The sequence below is a fragment of the Perissodus microlepis genome, chromosome 5, assembly GCF_051167445.1.
Source record: "Perissodus microlepis isolate ML-2025 ecotype Zambia chromosome 5, ASM5116744v1, whole genome shotgun sequence".
Lineage (NCBI taxonomy): Eukaryota > Metazoa > Chordata > Actinopteri > Cichliformes > Cichlidae > Perissodus > Perissodus microlepis.
In genome coordinates, this window is record NC_140465.1 from 35875724 (window position 1) to 35896847 (window position 21124).

At 42.5% G+C, this 21124-nt stretch overlaps 1 protein-coding gene across 2 annotated transcripts in view; it reads right to left on the reverse strand.

Annotated features, from left to right (window-relative positions):
* Nucleotides 1-21124, reverse strand: part of mmp24 (matrix metallopeptidase 24) — an 85990-nt gene that overhangs the window by 12310 nt on the left and 52556 nt on the right. For both annotated transcript variants that reach the window (XM_084929637.1, XM_084929638.1), the window contains 4 exons: nucleotides 15200-15361; nucleotides 12003-12217; nucleotides 7689-7827; nucleotides 4264-4530 (listed from right to left, as the gene is read on the reverse strand). In XM_084929637.1, the coding sequence (XP_084785763.1) occupies nucleotides 4264-4530; nucleotides 7689-7827; nucleotides 12003-12217; nucleotides 15200-15361 (783 nt within the window). The remainder of the gene's footprint in view (nucleotides 1-4263; nucleotides 4531-7688; nucleotides 7828-12002; nucleotides 12218-15199; nucleotides 15362-21124) is intronic.

The window sequence follows — 21124 nt, forward strand, 5'->3', positions numbered from 1 at the left end:
TACTCTTGTACCACAGGACCACAAAACAAACACTTCTCAACCATGTTACACACATATTGCATGAGCAGCTACTGGTTCAGTGTCAGAAACACTCGAGGTTTCTCGGGTGAAGTGGCGCTGCACTTACTAACACCAAACAGCGATTAACAGGAAACTCCTCGAAAACTGTCTCCGAGGGAACGAACACATCCATGCACGGCACAGAAAAACGCCGTCCTCCACTCTGAAACTGTAACTCATCCGTCTGCAGCTCTGGTGTGTCCCTGTGGTGGTGGATCTTATTAGAGGCAGTATCATTTCTGCTGTGACGTGGCGGCTGTAGGCAGCGACCATACAGGGAGTGCAGAATTATTAGGCAAATGAGTATTTTGTCCACATCATCCTCTGCATGCATGTTGTCTTACTCCAAGCTGTATAGGCTTAAAAGCCTACTACCAATTAAGCATATTAGGTGATGTGCATCTCTGTAATGAGAAGGGGTGTGGTCTAATGACATCAACACCCTATATCAGGTGTGCATAATTATTAGGCAACTTCCTTTCCTTTGGCAAAATGGGTCAAAAGAAGGACTTGACAGGCTCAGAAAAGTCAAAAATAGTGAGATATCTTGCAGAGGGATGCAGCAGTCTCAAAATTGCAAAGCTTCTGAAGCGTGATCATCGAACAATCAAGCGTTTCATTCAAAATAGTCAACAGGGTCGCAAGAAGCGTGTGGAAAAACCAAGGCGCAAAATAACTGCCCATGAACTGAGAAAAGTCAAGCGTGCAGCTGCCAAGATGCCACTTGCCACCAGTTTGGCCATATTTCAGAGCTGCAACATCACTGGAGTGCCCAAAAGCACAAGGTGTGCAATACTCAGAGACATGGCCAAGGTAAGAAAGGCTGAAAGACGACCACCACTGAACAAGACACACAAGCTGAAACGTCAAGACTGGGCCAAGAAATATCTCAAGACTGATTTTTCTAAGGTTTTATGGACTGATGAAGTGAGAGTGAGTCTTGATGGGCCAGATGGATGGGCCCGTGGCTGGATTGGTAAAGGGCAGAGAGCTCCAGTCCGACTCAGACGCCAGCAAGGTGGAGGTGGAGTACTGGTTTGGGCTGGTATCATCAAAGATGAGCTTGTGGGGCCTTTTCGGGTTGAGGATGGAGTCAAGCTCAACTCCCAGTCCTACTGCCAGTTTCTGGAAGACACCTTCTTCAAGCAGTGGTACAGGAAGAAGTCTGCATCCTTCAAGAAAAACATGATTTTCATGCAGGACAATGCTCCATCACACGCGTCCAAGTACTCCACAGCGTGGCTGGCAAGAAAGGGTATAAAAGAAGAAAAACTAATGACATGGCCTCCTTGTTCACCTGATCTGAACCCCATTGAGAACCTGTGGTCCATCATCAAATGTGAGATTTACAAGGAGGGAAAACAGTACACCTCTCTGAACAGTGTCTGGGAGGCTGTGGTTGCTGCTGCACGCAATGTTGATGGTGAACAGATCAAAACACTGACAGAATCCATGGATGGCAGGCTTTTGAGTGTCCTTGCAAAGAAAGGTGGCTATATTGGTCGCTGATTTGTTTTTGTTTTGTTTTTGAATGTCAGAAATGTATATTTGTGAATGTGGAGATGTTATATTGGTTTCACTGGTAAAAATAAATCATTGAAATGGGTATATATTTGTTTTTTGTTAAGTTGCCTAATAATTATGCACAGTAATAGTCACCTGCACACACAGATATCCCCCTAAAATAGCTAAAACTAAAAACAACTTCCAAAAACATTCAGCTTTGATATTAATGAGTTTTTTGGGTTCATTGAGAACATGGTTGTTGTTCAATAATAAAATTATTCCTCAAAAATACAACTTGCCTAATAATTCTGCACTCCCTGTATTCTGGTCCCAGCAGTGGATGTTCTCACTGAAGGACGATGTTATGCAATGCCTGCGAGACGGATGCTGTAACAGGAAACACTCAGCGACACGTAAAGAGAAGAGTGCATTTGTAAGCTAATATTACTGTTTCATAAATATCAGCTGTTTCCTCTTCAGGTGTGTGGAGGCAGCCCTTCAGTTCAGCAAAGAAACCATCTTATAAAGTCACGCATTCAGAATTTTACTGTAAAAACGGAAGCAGGTGGTTGGAGGTTCTTTAAAAAATGAAACAACTTCGGGGCTCAATGGATCCTCCCGGTGGATCAGTTCGTCTCCACGGTCACTTAAATCCTGTTTGTTGTTACTGGATGTGCCAGCTGTGATGTCACTAGAGCCCATCATCATTTAACTGATGGTAAACAAACCAGATCCAGTTTGTAATAAAAGCTAACGTTTGCTCTAACATGTTGACACGCTGCTCGTCTGCACACACGCGAAGGTAAAGACTGACTTTGAAGGTTTTTCTGAGGACACGTGGCGTCAAACATCACTCTGGTTGTTGCTCTGGAACAAATTCTCAATAGCAAGTTGTGCAAGATGATGTGCAGCGTCTGGCAAAGCAAGAATTTCTGACACAGCGACTAAAACAAGGTTTGAACCCAGCTCTGTATGTTTACTCCTCCACAGACTCCACTGTGAGGGGATCACATGCCGAAGTAGCTCAACAACAGAAAACACCCACAGGGCTTCTTGTGCCGTCTGCCTTTTCGTCTGCTCCATCACCTCCGAACAGCCCCGAGGAAACCAACGCACAGTCGCACACATTTGTCTGTTGCCTCTAAAGTCCCTGCAGGACGGTTTCTCATCTTTGACACCACACCCGGCTGGCCGTGTCGTCCTGTCACCACGTCGCGCATAGATCGGCCTCAACTCCACAGAGGAAGCCGCAAGGTCACAAGGTCACCGCTCAAGGAAAGGAAGTGACGATGGACAGTTTTCTGTGTGTCACACCTCTGTCGCTGCATTTCATGATCCTGCAGCATAAACAGCCAACTAACAGGGTTTTTACTCAGGTGTCCAAACGTACGCGAGTATTTTTAAAAACGCAGATTTTTATATGCGTTTGGACCTTTCATCCACACGTAAACGGCGTTTTCGATCACTGAAAACTGAGATTTTCAAAAACTCAGTTTTTGCGTTTACGTGTGGACGAGGAAAACGGAGATTTAGCAGATAGAGACAAAACACTGCTGCTGTTAATCTATCTGCAGTTTGTCCACGCTTACATACACACAGTTACTGTCCCTCCATTTAGACAGACAGAGACGTCAGACTGAACATTCAACACAGACGCTCTCACAGCCTAAGTCCTGACGTCGTCGCTTTTGAATAAATTAAATTGTTTTAAATTAAAATGTATGCATGCTGTATGCATTTGGTTCATTCCTAAGTTGTGAGTCTACACCAGCCAAAATACTGTTTTGGGTTATTGACATTTGAAATGATGACGTCGCTTGAAAAGTAACACAGAAGTAAACCCCGTTTACTCTTTCCCGCCCTGGCTTCTAGACTTCTGATTGGCCAACATTTCTACACGGCTAGGATTTGGCCTGTTCTTGACAACGTTTGACGTTTTTGCCGTTTACATGTTGACAGAGATATTTTTCAAAACTGTACGTGTGGACGTGGCCTCAGTGTGAATATAAGCTGCTGATTGTGACTCTGCATTACAATTCTTCTTCAGTTTACAGTCATGCATTCTATGCATTTTTAAAATGGACGTATTTTTTCTGTCAGCGCTATTTTAAAAGTAGCATTTTTGCATTAATATTGCTTTTACCTGATGTCTGTATATTATGTAACTGCCTGGAGTCAAACTCTCATAAAAAAATAGAATTTAATTCAAGGAAGTTTATAAGAAAACAAATGTAGGAGACAAACTGTAAATGCGTTAGCACGGTTAGCTCGTTTAGCTCGTTAACGCCGTGCAGCCCAACGCACGGGGCGTTAATGCAGCGTTAATGCTGACGGCACTAGAAGAAATGCATGAGAAAAGTGGAATATTTTATGAGAGAAACTCGCAAATGTATTAAAAAGTTAAAATAAGTAAATTTACAAGAACGAAATATCAAATGTCCAAAACCTTTTGTTTGATCTGTAGTAGAAATTCTTCTTCAGCTTGTGTGAAAATCAGTGTCAGAAAAGTTTGAACATTAACACAGAATCAAAACTAAATTATACTGAAACCATTGTTTTTTCTCGTGTTTTGAAATCTCTCAGCTCCAGTGTTGCCGTCGTGCACGAGGCGACGCTGAGATCGATGAAGGCTACCTCAGATTTGACCGGATCTCGTCTCACGCCTGAAACCAAAAGATAGAATTAGCTGCCACTCACATCCCTCCCTGCTGATGAAGGCCCCCTGCGGAGCGTCCGGTATTCCCTTCCACACAGTGATGGGTTTGGGGTATCCTGTGTCTGTGGTGTGCTTCTCCTCGTTGTAACGCCAGTACTGGTCCCCTTTGAAGAAGTACGTTTTCCCGACGGGCTCCCACCGCAGCGCCGTGTCGATGCCACTCTTGGGGAGGGAGCTGCCCAGCTCCACCAGGCTGTGAGGGTACCCTGGCTCAGCCGTCACCTCCCTGAACACCCAGTATTTATCACCTGGAACCAGTTTGAAGAAGTAAGTGAGCATTTTAATATTTTCAGTTTGTGTTGTGATCTTACACAAGCAGCAACAGAACTGCCATAAATGCAGTTCCTTTAATGTCCACTCGGGGCTCCAGTGAGTCAGTCCCCACAGACCCAGCAGGTTTAGTCTTTACGCTTAGATTCAACCATAACGACCTGGCTGCCTCCATCTTCTTTATACAGTCTGTGGTTAAACTTTATTGACTTGAACTAAATCATTTATCCTCCAAACAGTCTGAGAAAATGTGTTTCTCCCTCAGTTTCTCAAATGATTATTTAATATTTGAAATTCCAGATATAGATCATCAACAATCAATTGTTCTCTGGCAGACGGCCGATCCGTCTGCCAGCTTTTCTCTTTGTAGGTTTCAAAATAAGCCGCTAGCTGCCAGGAACACTAACGGAGGCGAAAACACGACCTCCCCGGCGTCGTATCATAAATAAGAATCTTTATAGATACTCTTGTTTTTGGCGGTGCGGTTGCACAGGACAGAAGACTGTGAAATTTAACAGCCGTGGTTAAAGAGCGTCGATTTCCACTACAGCGAGAAAACAAAGATTAAAACAGCTGCTCTGTAGCTTTGTTAAATATTCAGCTCTCACTGTTCGGAAGAAGGATATGGGCGAAAACGCAAAGAGACATTAAATAAATAAAAGTAGTCCATGAAGCCCCTTTTAAAGGCTGATTAAATATCCTGCTGTGACAGACGCTCCTTTAGGAAGCCTGTACTGATCATCTGGAAAAACACACACAGTAAAAACAAAGATTAATACAAAGCCACTGAATCCCAATTATGTTCTTTTACAGACACTAATAGCTACTCAGCAGGCATTTAAAGCAGTTTATAATGTACATTATGAATTAATGGGTAGATTTAAGCAGGAAATTACAGTTTCTGATGTTTTTTTAATGTCTTTTACATCCTTTAACTTGAAGGCTTGTAAAGTGGAAAGTTTGATTCAGACTTATTTAAACATTTTGGCACAAATATGTGTTCGTCCTCACAAACATGAGAATAGAGAATAGTGTTCATATCTTTGTGGGGACCAAGAATTGTAGGTTTGCTACGAGTTTGAAGCCATTTTTGAGACTTAAAATGTGATTTAAGTGTCAGGGTTACAATTAGGTTATAGTTAGGTTGGGTTAGGGGAGGGGCTTATGTCAATTAGATGTCCCCACAAGATATGAATACCCAACGTGTGTGTGTGTGTTGTTGTTGTTAATCATTAATCATGTGTTTCTTTGGCTCTTTTCTCATCAGTGTGACGCAAATCTAAGATTAAGATTTGAACACAAGTGAATGTGATGTCCTCAGGAGTGATGCAAAGACAGAGTCAGTGCTGACGGGAACGTAAGAAAGAGTGAAAGAAAACGAGAGACAGTCAGCAGGAGGGGGATGGGGGGCCTTTGGGCCGGGTGCTCCCTGCCGCCACACCATTCTCTATTTCACACTTTATTAAATATCAGGAGAAGGCGGGCATGCAGAGAGCAGCACAGAGCCTCATAACGCTGAAGCAGATGGCAGATTCTGGAGAATTTTTCAGCTTATCAGGTAAAATCAAGAGATTTTTTTTAGAGCAGGTAAATTCAGCCTCAATGAAAATGAGAGACACAGAAATCTTTAAGCTCAGACTGAAGGTGGAGGAAGGAGTCAGACCTGAATTTATATCCCTCTGTTTAATTCTTCATACCTTCTCATGTAAACATCACACAACTGTTAAAAAAATCTGATTTAGATTTGGCTGATGTTCTTATCAACATCATCTTTTGTGCACCTCAGGATGTCTGTCACTGTCACTCTAACAGACAGCAAACTGACCTGAATTTCATGTGGAAATGATTCAGCAGTGTTGGGGAGTAACATGCACCACCGTTACGTATTTAAAATACAAAATATGAGTAACTGTATTCTGTTACAGTTACCATTTAAAAAGGTGGTATTCAGAATACAGTTACTTTGCCTTTCAACGCCTCTCTCTGTTTCTCGCTAGCAAAGTTGACCCAGACAACAAAGTAAAGCTAGTTTTCAGCTACGAGCCCGACACGAACCCGACGTATTAGCCAGAGGTCCCTTTACTACGGTTCGGAGCCGCGGACCTGTTTTATATACGCGAGGAATAGTTTTCTATACGAAATCGCTGCAAAAAGTGCAGCCTTACCTAATGTCCACCTACTGTTACTCATTTATATTAAGATTGAAACATCTGGTTGGTGTTGGTATGGAGAGTAACCGTCAGTAATAGTAATGAATCACACAGCAATAGTTCATTCATGTAGTTGTAAAAAGCATGATAATATATTAAGTAATCCAAAGTATTCAGAATACGTTACTCTCACTGAGTTACTAAACGTTACTAAATACATTTTGGGGCATGTAATCTGTAATCTGTAGTGGAATACATTTTAAAAGTAACCTTCCCAACACTGTTATTCTGGGTGTAAATGCATTGACCCAAAATTGAAAGGACAAGAGGACCAGCAGCAGCACACACTTTGCTCACCACTTGTTCGACATCACAGAGTTACCTCCCTGCAACTTTGTCGACTTCTCAAAAATGTAAATGACACTTAAGGATCGCTGCTTTGACACAGTGCAGGAGAACGAGTTTCCATCACAGAGGCACAAGAACGATTTAGCATAACGTGACTTTGCTGAGATCTCTCAAAATATTTGAAGTGGTGCACGAAAAGCCGACCGTTAACACGACAGCAGGCTGAATTTAAATGTAAGGCTTTTGATTTTTATACACCTGCTCTCAGAAAACAGGCCGAGCGTGTGATGCCTGTTAGTACGGCTGCTAAATTATGCAAAATAAATAAGTTTGGTCAGTAATGAGATCACGTAACATCAATACAACACGAACCAAATGTCCCTCAGTGAGTTTAGAGTTTCATTGAGTGTCAAATAAAATTCAAAGGCAAAAGGAGTGAATCGCTGCCCGTGCCTACTCTTAGAATGCTCCTCCATCTGTTGATGCCATTAACAAATACGACAGTTATCTATACATGTGTTTGGACCCTCACAAATAAAATCCTGGTTCCAGGCAGGACTGTGACGCACCGATATTAACTGTTAGTCAGTGTAGGAAAAAGGAAACTATTTGTATACCTCAAGTTTTATTCCACATACCTTTGAAGAAGACAAATTTGCCGTCAGCCCTCTCGTAGGCGGCGTCGATGCGAGGTGGCAGGCCTTTCCAGAACTGATCGATCTGCATGGGGTAGCCCTCCTGCACCTTGTTGTTCCTGAGACGCCAAAACCACCGGTCCTAAAAAAGCCCCAAAATTCATCACTGCAGAGCGCTGTGCTAAAACGGCGGCAACGTCCCGAACTCCATAATTAGACAAGCGTGAGAAGGAGTTACAGGTGACCTGAGGAGAATCTGAGTCATGCAGCTGGTCATAAAGGACGGTGAGAGGAGAGTGAAAACTGGCAGAGATAAAGAAGATGTGTCCTTAGTGACGGTACAACAGTGAAGTCCTTCAGCAGAACCAGAAGTGCTTAATGTGTAACAGCTGAAGCACAACAGTTATTATCAAATATTCTCATCGTTAACAAAGTTTTTTATCTGGAGCTTTTGTGGAGAATGTGTTTAAATGTTTTCAACAAAAGAGAGAAGCTCAGAACGACAACAGAAACCACTGTGAAGGTAAGAGGAGAAGAAATAACTGGAACAAAAGACGAGCAAAGAAGAGACAGAGACTGAGATGTGAAAGAAATGATTATGCAAGTTAAGAGGAGGACTACAGGGAGGGGAGGCAGCAGGAAAGAGATGTAAAAAGGAGGAGAGGAGGCGAGCATAGAGGGGAGCTGAAGAGGAGGAGAAGGCGGCGAGCATCAATCTGAGCTCATTATCATTTGGCTTTCGTGAATCTAGGACACAGCCAAGCTAAGTCCCCCCGCTGAATGATGTGCGCGCGCGCGCACACACACACACACACACATGCTTGTGCTTCTATTTTTGTGGGGACTCTCAGTGCTTTTCCACAGAGGAACAGCCTAAAAATGTCCTCGCTTTCTATAAATGTCAGTATAGGTGCACACGCACGCGCGCTGCTTCTTGCCTGGCCCAACATCATCGAGTGGACGCTAATGCTTTTCTGTCTGAACCCAAACAGAGAAGAAAAATCAATGCTTTGCATTCAGCAAAGAAGCCATGAGTGCTTCTCACAGAGGAAACATCCCATAATGAGCGTCTCCTTTTAGACGCCCACCAGCTCTCGCTGCTCTTTATGTCCTCGCGTGCCCACGTCCTCCAGTTAAAAGGAGACAAAAGATGCTTGTTTTCCTGACTGATGATGGTGCATTCAGGGACCCAGTTCTTCCGTGGAAATGGCGGCTTCATTTTTAACTATTATTGATATTTATTATTTGTGTTTCTTTGTTTCCTGTCATATTTCTCCTGTTTAGTGGTGGGCGTTCATATTAAAGAGGTTTCTAATGATAGATGCAATCCCAGTGAGCTGTTTTAAACACTCAGTTTAACCCTGCTTTTAAAACTCTTGAGCCTGTATGATATTACAGAGAGGACATATCCAACATAGTCATCTCAGGTGCAGAAGCTCCGCCTACCCGCCTTGTGTTTTTAAAAGGAAGCCGATCAGAATACGACAGCATACATTAGTAATACTTTAAATTTCTGACTTAGTTTGACTCAAGAATCCATGCTGGCCGCTGATCTAGCAGCCACAGCGATCCTGTTTTAAGTGATGATTGAAGATTTTCTCCTGTTTTTGTCACAATGGGAATGAATCCAGCAGAGCAGACGCAGACAGACAGGTCCAGCTGAGACTGACAGAAAACAGAGACACTCACTGACAGGCAGGAAGGACAGAGAGCCAGACGAGTCTGTGACCTTTTCGAACATTCGGTTTAAATATCAAAGACATCCAAAATGAATTTTTCTTCCTCTGCTCAGGATGAGATTCTGTCTCAAAAACAGAGGTAGGGCTAGCTGGCTAGCTGCAGGCTGTAAGAACAGTAGGTGAGATCCAGAGAAGGATTTTTGTTTAAGCTAAAGAAGCATTACAAGTTTTACAAGACAAAAGTTAACGATTGGTTGGTGTGACATTACTCTGCATCATGTTGGACTTTTAAAAACTCGGCACTGTCCAGTATAAGGCAAAAGAGTTCGAGGCTGCAGGGCAACGGTTAAGCCAAGCTAGGCTAGCTAGCCTTTAGCAGTGCTAGTGTTGATGAGTTTTCTGAGAAATAAAAAAAAAAACTGGATTTGTTGCTTGTGTCATATCAAATTGTTATTTTTTAAGCTACTGGAGCATCACATCAATCACGTCTTGCTGTAAAATTAGCTTTAGCACCCAAACCTGCACTTCCACTAATGTCCACTCGAGGCTGTCTCCAAAAATGAGTCAGTCCTCATTGACACCCATATTAAAATGATACGAGTCTCTATGGGCTAGCATCCTGTTTATACAGACGCTACAGGTGGTAAACTGTTTATAACTCACGTTTAAAAACTATATTAAGAATTAAAATTAGTCTCATGATTTAAACTCATTTCAAATGCAGTTAAGTGACTAAAAATTCATCTTACTTTGTACTTAACTGCACAAACAGACCTTCCACATCCTAATATTTTATTTAAATGCTGCGTCACACTGATGTGCAGGTATCTGTGTGTGTTACTTGGCAAGCTTGCTGGTATTAGCTCATCTCTCTACAGTCTTTGGCCTGTTGGGTGCTTTGAATATCTAAACATTTAAAATATATAATTAAATAAAGCCATACAGTTTATACTACTACATGCAACACGCTGTAAATGTGCACGCCTGCTGTGTGCTGGCATGCGAGCGCCTACAGAGCTGCATCGGTGGGTTACTAACTGTACTGGAAGCATATGGCTGATGCTAATGATCATAGGCTGGATAGCGCCATATGCCACTGGGCTGCTTCTTTCATCTGACGGTACCACGAGAGTGGTCGTTTTTAGCACCAGCGGCCCCGCGGTGGCGTCCAAACCCATAATGTTGGCAGTGTTAAAGCCGCCGTTACCTTCCTAAACACTAATCTGGACCACGCCGTCCAAACCTGCGTTTATGGATAATGATTATGAGACACAAACTTCAACCACACTTCCAACATCACTGCTACTCTGCATCCTCCTCCCGTAATGTTCAATTAAGCTTTATCTAAATCCCCCAGTGACACCCTGTTTTTTTATAGCAACCCACGGCTGTGTGACTCACCGTCTGTAGGAGATAACAGCCATTAATTACAGACACAACAGCATCCTGTTCAATAAGCTCGTGTTGGAACAAGCACTCAGGTTCTTTAACAGGATGAGATATCAAAGAATTTTATTGGTTTGATGCATTTAAATATTTCTTATTTAGACGTTTTAATGTTTCTGTTATTTGATGGAAAGCAGTTGGCACTAAATTTTTGTTCTGGCCTTATTTCATATTTTCATTTACAAATCTGGAAAATAAATAATAAATTAAAATATTTTGCTCTGCTTTTACCCAGTGGTCTAATTGTTTTTTAATACTTAAAAAAATGGTTATTTTATGTTATTGTAGAGATATTTTAATGTGATATGAGATTTGTTGTTGCTTTATTTTAATGGAGTCCCTCATAATTTACATTGTTTTGGTGTTTTCAATGCTGTTGTTGAATATTTGTGCCCTACATTTTTTTTTATATAAAATTAGTATTATTTTAATTATTATGATGACGATGATGATTATTATTTATCAACGTGTTTGATACGTGTTGTGCTACTTGCTTCATCATTGTAATCACCTGTAAAATAAAATGATGATATATGATGATATTTCATATATTTAATAGGACTAATGCGATTATATATTTTCCTAAATTGGGAAATGTAGTTAAAAAATTATGTGAAATTATTTAAAAACAATTAAAACTGTTGTAATGTAACTTTTTTGTTGCATTTGTGGTGGAAAATACAACCTTTAATGAATCAGAATTATGATTAAGTTTGATATTTCATACCAGGTCTTTAATGTATCCCAATAAATCACCACAGAAAAGAAAAATCCAGGAGTTAGAGTTCCTGGAAAGCTACAGTGACGGTTTTCTTGGGCGTAAAGAACAGAAATGTGATGAATCATCGATCTTCTGCCTGTTTGTCTGCGAGCTGCTGCCTGATCCGGAGCTGAGCAACCAAACTTGGCAGACAGGTACATCGAGCATCCTGAAGATTCTTATCTCTATCAGATATTATGATGTCATCGCATTGCTCAGCAACCACATACCAACTTGCAAAAACGACATTTTTAATAATTATTATGCATGCACAGTATCTTACAATACCATCCTGTCATTTTGATTTCACAACAATAACACCTGATTGAAAACTTGAACTTCATCTGTGGAGACGACGTCAGACTGCCAGCTGAAATGATCTATCATATTATTTTATTGGAGATTCACCAATGCCGTTACGTCTCCGCTCACCTTGAACACGAACATCTCCCGTCTGAAGAAGGCCACAGTGTTGAAGTTGCCATCGCAGATGTTGGGTTTGCCGTTTCCAGGCAGTGCGGGGCGGTTACCGGGCGGGTGCGGCGGACGGGAATGCCGGTCGTGCTTGCGCTCGGAGGTCGAATGCGTCCGTCGAGAGGGTAAGGTGGGTAACGGCCGGGTGGGTTCCAGCATGGCTGTGGGGATGCCTGGAGAATCACGTCAATCACAGCATGAATCAGTCGGGCACCGTGATTGGTTCCAGAGTATCATTAAGAGCACTGAGACTCAAAGACCCACAGCAGCATGAGTCACTGGGTCATCAGCTGTGCGAACACGACTTCTTATGTAAGAGCCTGTGAGACAGCAGCAGACCGCAGAAACACAACTAGTACATTTGGTTCAATGACTCATTTGTTTTTATGGGCAGAAGGAAAACCTCGGATTATAAATCTGTTTGCTTAAATCGCTGCCTCGCATCGACACGGGAGCGAGACGCCTGAAACAGCCGTGTGGCTCATTTCACCCCATCTCGTTTGTCCATCGTGCGTGTTTTTGTGTCTATTTGTGGTTGTTTTGAGTGGTTTTATGTTTCCTTTGTGTCTCCCTGTTTTTCTGTCTCTTTGTGTTTGGGTTTTTCTAGTTGCGAGTCTCTTTGTGCTGCTTTGTGACACTTCTGGTGATTTTTTTGTATCTTCTTATTGTTGTTTTGTGCCAAGCAGCCAAAAATAGATCATTTTAGGCCACTGCTGTGGTTGCTTTGCCTCTCGTTTTCATTTCTTTAGTCTGCATTGTTTTGTGTCCGTCTTATTTTCATTCTTTTCCACTTCCTCTGCCTTTTATTAAAAAACAAACAGAAACTCTTTCTGTTGCAGATCCGTCCATGACAAAGACGCTCAATGTTCCAACAGGAAAAGAAAATCTATTCTCTTTTTTCTAAGCGTACCAACACGAGTCGGTAAATTGCACAGAAACAGTCTCGTTGTAAAATGAAGCGCTTCCGTGTGGTGCTGTCGTGGCGGCTGGTATTGAGAGCAGCACATCCAGCAGGATGAACTTTGAGCAGATAAAATAACAGGCTTCGTTATCCACACTGAACAATGAAGTGCAGCGGAGAAAAACCGCCGACTGCACAGTTCTGGCCGGTATTTCCCTTCAACGCTGACTTCAAATGTCACCTGTTTATCATGACCTTTAATGTGAGGCTCAGTTGTTGTTCTGAGGGCCGAGATAACCTTCTTGCTTTGATTATTAAAGGAAACCAAAGCAAAGAAAAAGAGAAGCGTGATGAAAAATGCTGCAGATACAGTAGATTTAAGCTACCTGGGTGTTTGTGGGCTGTGAGGGATGGTGCAGATAGAAATGTTCTTATCTTTAACAGAGCAGACGTGTTTCTTTTTCCTGCCTTTTCTTTGTGTCTCTGCATCACAAATAAATGTTACACTACATTACAACAGAAGCTGTCGTGATTACTTCAGCGCAGACAGAAAGCCTGTCAGGAAACGCGCCTGCCGCTGACAGGCCTTCGCTTTTCTTTGTTTACTAAGTTCAGTGAAACGCGAGGCTTTGCGCCGACAAAGTGTCTCTGGTGTAAACACAAAGGGAAAGACTCGCGTTTTCTTTCGAGGCAAAGACGGCTCAGGTCTGTTTATCAGCCGGGCTCTTCTTCACGTTCGAGCTCCGCTGCCGGCCGACGGACGCTGAACACTCCTGCAGCTGCACTCGGGGCTTTTTCAATTAATATTTCATATTCAAGGTTTACTGTTTTTCTGTTTTTGCATCTCACGTGAAGTCACCTGTTCAACCAGTCAGAGGCAGAAAAGAGTCAAAACATCACGTTTTTCATTTAACGCAGGCAAATTTCTTCAAATGAAAATGTGTAGTGACTTAAAAGATCCCTCGTTTCAAAGTGAAAAGCTCTAATATGAGCTTCGTATATTTTCCTCTTTGCTATAAAATACACACTCTGTCCAAGAGAAGGCGTTTGCACAGCACAGACTCAGGATTGACGATGCATCTATAACGTCAGCATCTTCCTTCTGCTTAAGGCATGCAGGCTTTTCATAAAATGAAATCATAAAAAGTTTAATTATAAAAAGTTTATGAAGCTCATCCTCCTGAAACGTGTCGTAAACCTTTTATTCACCACAGAGGTTATTTCCTGGGACGATCCAAAACCCTGTGAGAAGCCGCTGGCTGTTTAGAGGAGATGCTAACGTTCAGGTTGCTCATGCTGTGCTCTGTCCTGTGCGTTCTTGCTCAAGGACACGTCGGCAGGGTCAGAGATCAAACACACAATTAGCCACGGCTTCATGCTCAACAAAGATTGTAACCATGATTATTTTGTTCAACAGTGATATTTTTAACTTTACTTTTCAAACACTGTCCATCAAATATTCCATGAAACTCATATTTATTGTTCCTCACCGACTCTTTGACATTAAACTGATTCCAAACTGCTGCAGACTGAAGTCTGTAGGAGGGTAAACTGGAGCGCCACAAAGAAAAGAACGAAACGAGAGCGCTCGAGTTTACATTTCGATTCATTGCGCGGTCCTTCTGTAAACTGCTTTTATCTTCACACAATATTTGTGTATTTTGTGTCATCCTGACCCAAAATCGTCCGCGTCAGTACACCGTAAACAGAATGATGTCCTCAGCTGGATACAAAACAGACATCTATGAGAGGACAGTCTCTTCATTTTTTGAATAATTTGGAATAAGTGTCTTTAATTCAAATTCGATTTTCTTGGCTTTTATTTTGACATTTGTTGAGTTCTACTTCCTGTCTATGTGCTATTAAAAAAGGGAATTGGCTAAAATCAAACCTGGATGGATATTTGGGGGATTTTACTTGTTTCTCACACTTGGAGACAAAACTGACGTCAATGTTTGTTGAATCGTCTGAAAAGCTGAAATAAAGAAGTGACTGAAAATCTTTTGTTCTTCAACTAAAAGGACAAAAACCCAAACTAACGATGTTTCTTTAAAACATCGACTGACTTACTGACTTAAACCCATTCACTCAAGCACCGTTTCTTAAGGACCTTCTCGCTGACATTGACACAAACTTGGCGGTCAGTATCTCGCTCAAGGAGAGCCAGGAATCAAACCACCAACCTTCCGATTAGTAGACGATCTGCTCCACCTCCCGAGCTACAGCCTACACAGAACTAAACCCGAGAGCTCACCGTAGATCTTCTGAATGCCCTGCAGGTCGTCCAGCGGCAGCTTGAAGTTGTGCGTGTCCATGTACTGGTAGAAAGGAGCCATGATGGCACTGGGATCGTTGGAGTGCTCCAAACCCAACGCGTGCCCCAACTCGTGCACCGCCACCAGGAACAAATCGTTACCTGGAAAGAGAGGAAGAGGATTAGAGGGGAGAGGAGCGAGAGGCGACGAAGAGGAGGAGGAGGAAAAAATGATGAGATTAGAGAACGCAAAGCAGAGAAGCAGCACCGCTTTCAACATCACTCACAGCGCCTTAAAAGCTTATTTCAGAAATCAGGTGATAAAACAGAAAACAGGAGCATCTCTGTGCTGCCTGCAGGCCGTCGCTGCCGGTTTCTGTTCATTAAAAGAAAATCAGTTTACTGAGAAAGCCTCAACATCTCCCTCCTGTCTGAATCAGAACAAAGCCTCCCCAGTGTAAACAGCAAAGACCAAAGACGGCGTCAAAGGCGCCGGCAAAGTGAGCTAAAGTTAGCCTGTGATGTGTTGACTCATCAGCTGTGTAATATGAATCTCACATCAAAAGCAGAATTGGCGGCGAATGGAAGCGACTGTCAGGCTGGTGAATCCAAAGCTCCTGTTTCTAAAGTCCACTTCTTCAAAGGCTGCTGCTTGACGGGGATTACTTCAGAGCGCGCCGTACTGTTTGCCTGCACGTCTTGCAAAATTCACAGAGTTCACAGTCTCACAGAAAGCGACTTTAAATTCATAATCTGCAAATGTATAAATAATGTACGGCTGCTTTCGAGACTAAAATACGCTGGAAAACAAGCAAACGTGTTGAATTTGGAGCAGGAAGCTATCAGAGTGGAGATGCTCCGCAGTCAGGCTGTTTCATTAATGCTCCTGTGATGACGGGAACGCTGCATGTTTGCTGTGGCACAATGGGCAGTAAAATACAGCACTGTATCATCTGCATATAAACTAGTTACAGTGAGATGAAAATGTGAAAACAACCCATGTTCATGCGCCACAATTAATGCTCCGCGACATGTTAGAAACCTTATGTGAGTAGATCAAAACTCTGCTTTTTTAATTTGTCCCATTGTGTATATTTATTTAGTATCCTTTAGTCATAATTGTCAGTTTGTGTCACTGTTGGTCATCTCAGTCTGTTTTTGGCCTTTTTTATTCCCTTTGTTTTTTGCCTCTTTGAGGTCACTTTGCATCTTTTACAGCCGTGTTGTCCTCCTGTCATTTCTAAAACTCTCCTTGTGGGTGTTACACATTTTCTATGTAACTGCTTTTCATGAGTCAGGTGCTAATTAGTCATTACGTGGCCGTTTCACACCTGGGTAGTTGTTTTGGACTTCTTAGTTATCATTAGTTGTGTCGCTTTTGGCCATTTTGTGCAGTTTTATGGTCGTTTCTTTATTTCTGAGAGTCACGTAGAACAGTTTATGCACCACAGCAGAACCAGGTGTGATGCATCCTCACAAAGTCTGCTCAACAATTCATCAGAGCTCACATATGAAGACGTAAATAAACAGGATTTTATTCAGATTAAGTACCTGAGGTCCAGGAAGTCTTTGGAAAAAACTGAAGGATGTGATCGAAGCACAAGCTGAGGTTGTGGAAAAAAACAGACTTTTCAATAGTTTTCAATTAAATTCAGGTTTCTATTTTCCAATTAAAGCACCTGATAGCAGCCAGAATAACAGGTCCAGTTCTACAGTTCACGCTGTTACGTCTGCTCTTATCACAACTTATCAAAAGTAAAAGTACGAAGGAGAACAGAAGGTCTTGTTTTCCCGGACGTCGTGTATTCATGTGGGGTTTTTATTACAGCCAGACTGAGCAGAGATCCAGAGCTGCTGTCATGTGTTTAAGGACTTCTTACTGTCTGAATGCAGAGCTCAAATTAATACTTTCCCTCAGCTTTGTAATTGGTTTGACTCCGTTTGAACCAAATTACACAACATAATTATCTTTTTTCCTTTACAGAGGCCACTCTGTTTGAAGATTATAGCCTCGGTGGCCTGCGCCTGACTTACAGACTAATGGAGATGGAAATGAGCAGACGCCGACGACCGTTTGTGTCAATCCTTTTATTCATTTTCAGTTCCTCTTTCCGAGGTCTCTTCCAATTCGACTCATTGTTTCCTGTCTCGTTTGTTCTATTCAGGAGAAATTATTTTTACTGACCTATACACTCATCAGCATGTCACCTAAAGTTTAAAACTAGTCATTTTAGAGTCAGTAACGGCTAAAGGGCTTTCTATACAACTTGTTTTATGTTTTAGAAAAGACTGAAGTGATGTCAGTGTGAAATTTCTGTGTTTCCTGTTGAAGTTTAACGGGGTCCAGTTATATATTTTTTTATTTCCTGGCAAGTTGCTGTGTTTAACTGAATCCAGTGGTTTTATACAAACTTGCACTAACAGCAGCACAGCATTATAGACCCCGTCCACCTCTGGCAGCCATTACAGCGTTTCCCGAAAACAAACCCTGAATCTCAATTAGAAAACGTGCAGCATTTTCTAAAGAAAACCCAGACATGGCTGAGGACACATTCAGCGACGTATTAGCAGATTTTAGCTGGAAGGACCAATATTAGTACGTGCTATTTCTGACAGACCGACAGAAAAGTCACGATCAAGGATGAGAAGAATTAATTTATGTGAGGACACATTTCTCTGACAGAAACACGATCACGACTCGAAAGCAGGGAAACTTTCCTGAACTAGCATGCAAGACTTTAGACAGTGAGATATGAAATGAACATAATCGAGTGAAGTTGAAAACGCCAAACCAACAGAAAGCAAAGCAACAGAGTGGCTAATGATGACGACGTGCCTGCACATCATCCCTGGTTTGAAATTCGGATTTAGTGCAAGAAGTCAGAGAGCTAACTTATTCAATGCCCAGGAAACACGCCGCATGTAGGTCAAGAAAAACAATGCGATGGTCGCATCAACTCAGACGTCCTTAAAGCTGTACGGTGCATCAGATTAGTGCAGGAAAGTCTCGCAACATGAAAGTGAAATGAAAACATTTTTATCATGAAAATCAGTGAATAATCATGACGAATGAAAGTGATCTTAATACCGAAAAATCATTGTAGCCATAGTCAGAGTCACTCGTGGGGCTGAGAGGATAATTCCAGAAGGACAGTTCCCGGCTTTCTCCAAAACTGAGTCCATCTTTATACAAGTGTTAGACCTGTGATTAAAGCAGTGGTTCTCAAAGTGTGTGGAGTTCTGACAGGTGGACTTGCGCCCCAAAACAGATTTCCAAAAGCACAGGGGAAGTGTTTCTGGGGAGACAATAACCCGACGGACCAGTTGCAGGAACCAAAACATGCTAGGTAAGTGTGATAGGCTAATAGTTGGGCTAACACACTTACCTCTCATGTTTTCTTTCCTCACAAAACCGATAGATCCTCCACTTCTTTTAAGTGTCTCTCAGCGCAATTCTTAGCATATTTTGGTTCCTACAACTGGTCCGTCGGGTTATTGTCTCCCCAGAAACACTTCCCTTGTGCTTTGGTAAATCTGTTTTTTCCTATTTCCGTTGTGTTTTTGTGCTTTTGCAGCGTTTTTCTTATTGCTGGTGTTTTCTTAAGTTGCAGTCCGTTTGGCCTCTAAGGGCCACCGTAGTTTATTATTGAAATAAAGTTGCAGCTCGGCTTTTCTGTCATTGTTTTGTTTAGAAAATGAAAATATTTCTTCCTGCCATGTGGGGAATGATGTAAAAAGTTTGAGAACCACTGGATTAAAGGAACATTGCATGTTTGCTGTGGCCCGCTGAGCAGAATGGGCAGTGAAATACAGAACTACATCATCTGCATAGAAACGTACAAAACAGTGAGATACAAATTTGACTATTTTATGTTCCAGTGAGAAATGTGAACACTGCATGAATGCTTTAATTTTTGCACCCAGGTTTAAGAAGTACGTGTGGCTACAGAGTAAGGTTGTTACAATATTGGCTTAATCTTCATGCCCTCCTGCTGCCGTTACTCTGTACTGTGTTCTTTTATTCACTTTCTCACACCTTCACAGACTCTGGCTCTTCTGTCCTTGTGTGCTGCAGTTTCTTTCATCCCTCTCCTCCTCTCCCTCTTTTTTATCTCCCCCTCTCTCACCACTGCTTTCCTTTTCATCCTCTTCCTCCTCCCGCATCCTCCTCCCGCATCCCTCCAGCAGCTTTTATCTCCCCTCTCTTTCTTCCACTTTGCAGGAAAGATTAAGATGATTTCAGAGCACAAGATGTACAATTCATGTACAACGGCTTGAGGGAATCCCCCTGCGGTCGCTCTCCATTTCTCTGCCCGTCCCCTCGTGGTCGGTCTGCCTTCCCGCGGTGAGGATAACGACTTCTATCACGCTTGCCCCTGCAGTCGTCTGTGATAAAGACGATGTTTGATATGTCTGTGATGAAACCTGTTTCTCAAGTAGTCCCAGTCTGACGTGTCCACAGAGCCTGCTTTGTTAAACTGGAACCCGTCGAAATGAGTTCATCTTATACCAGCGATCAAAATTACCCGCCAAGAATATTTTTTCCTGTCTGGCAAAAATCATTAACACACTGCACATTTTTCATAAAAACACATTTTATCAACGTTCCCAACTTCTGTCTAGAAATAATGTCCTTTTTGAAATAGTCTTACAATTAGGAGAGGACAGATTTATTTAACCCTCGAGTCATCGCCTATACAATCAAGTCTGTAAATCGTAAAAATGGAAGAACATGTCCTCCCCTCGACTCGAGACAGAAACATTAACTGTTGCGTTGGTTAAGCTTTGAAAGCAGAGAGAGCCGCTGTACCCTCTCAGAATCAGACTTTTTATTTACCTTCATATATTTAATGAAACAATGTAACGTTTTAGCTTCATGCAGGAGAAACTGTTACAGTTACAAAACCTCAAAGTTCTTTTCACCTCATTTTTTCCGTCTGTTCTGAGCCATCATAAAAAAGCAGAGGAGATGTCCACATGAGATTTTCAGGGCTGAATAACGTTAAGCTACGTTTTTCAATTCAAACTAATTTTTAATGCACCAAGAGTCTAAAGAAAAATCTGCTTTTCTTCTTCAGAATGACTTTTCTGTGACCAGCTTTGAGCACCAGTATCACAGGATATATCCCAGTTTCAATAACCTGTACCAGTTTAATGTCTATGATGTAGAGCAGGGGTGTCCAACTCCAGGCCTCGAGGGCCGGTGTCCTGCAGGTTTTAGATCTCACCCTGGGTCAACACACCTCAATCACATGATTAGTTCATCACCAGGCCTCTGGAGAACTGCAAGACATGTTGAGGTCATTTAGCCATTTCAATCAGCTGTGATAGCTCATCTAAAAACTGCAGGACACCGGCCCTCGAGGCCTGGAGTTGGACACCCCTGATGTAGAGGAACAGAAGCCGGCATTGGTACGCTGAACGTTTGATCTGTTTCTGATCATTCACAGCTGAAAACTCTGGGGAAAAAAGTGCATTCTGGGTAAATGCTGAATGCTCATATCACCACGTGGGATAGGTGGCTGTTTAATCAACTGACAGCGTATGAAAGTGTCAGGGACCTGGGTCTGAGCGAACCAGGGTCCATGAGCAGTTGTGGACTCATATGATATCGTGTCTTTTCAGCACTGTGCTGCTGTCCTGTTTCCATGCTTGTGTATGTATAGGCAGGTGTGTGCGCGCGCGTGTGTGGGTGTGGCCGTGACGGGCACCTTTAGGCCTGGTGGGTGTGGCCACACATAAGGACCTCACACACCTGCAGCTGATCAGGATTGTTGGGGGAGCTACATAGGAGTAACTGAGAGCTCCTCGACGCTGGATCGTTGAGTTAAAGTCCAAGTGAGTGCGTGTCTAAGTGTAGCGTCGTGCTGGTTGTGTATGCCCGCGGGAGTAAGTGTTTGACGGCTGCCTCTGTTGTTTCCTGCA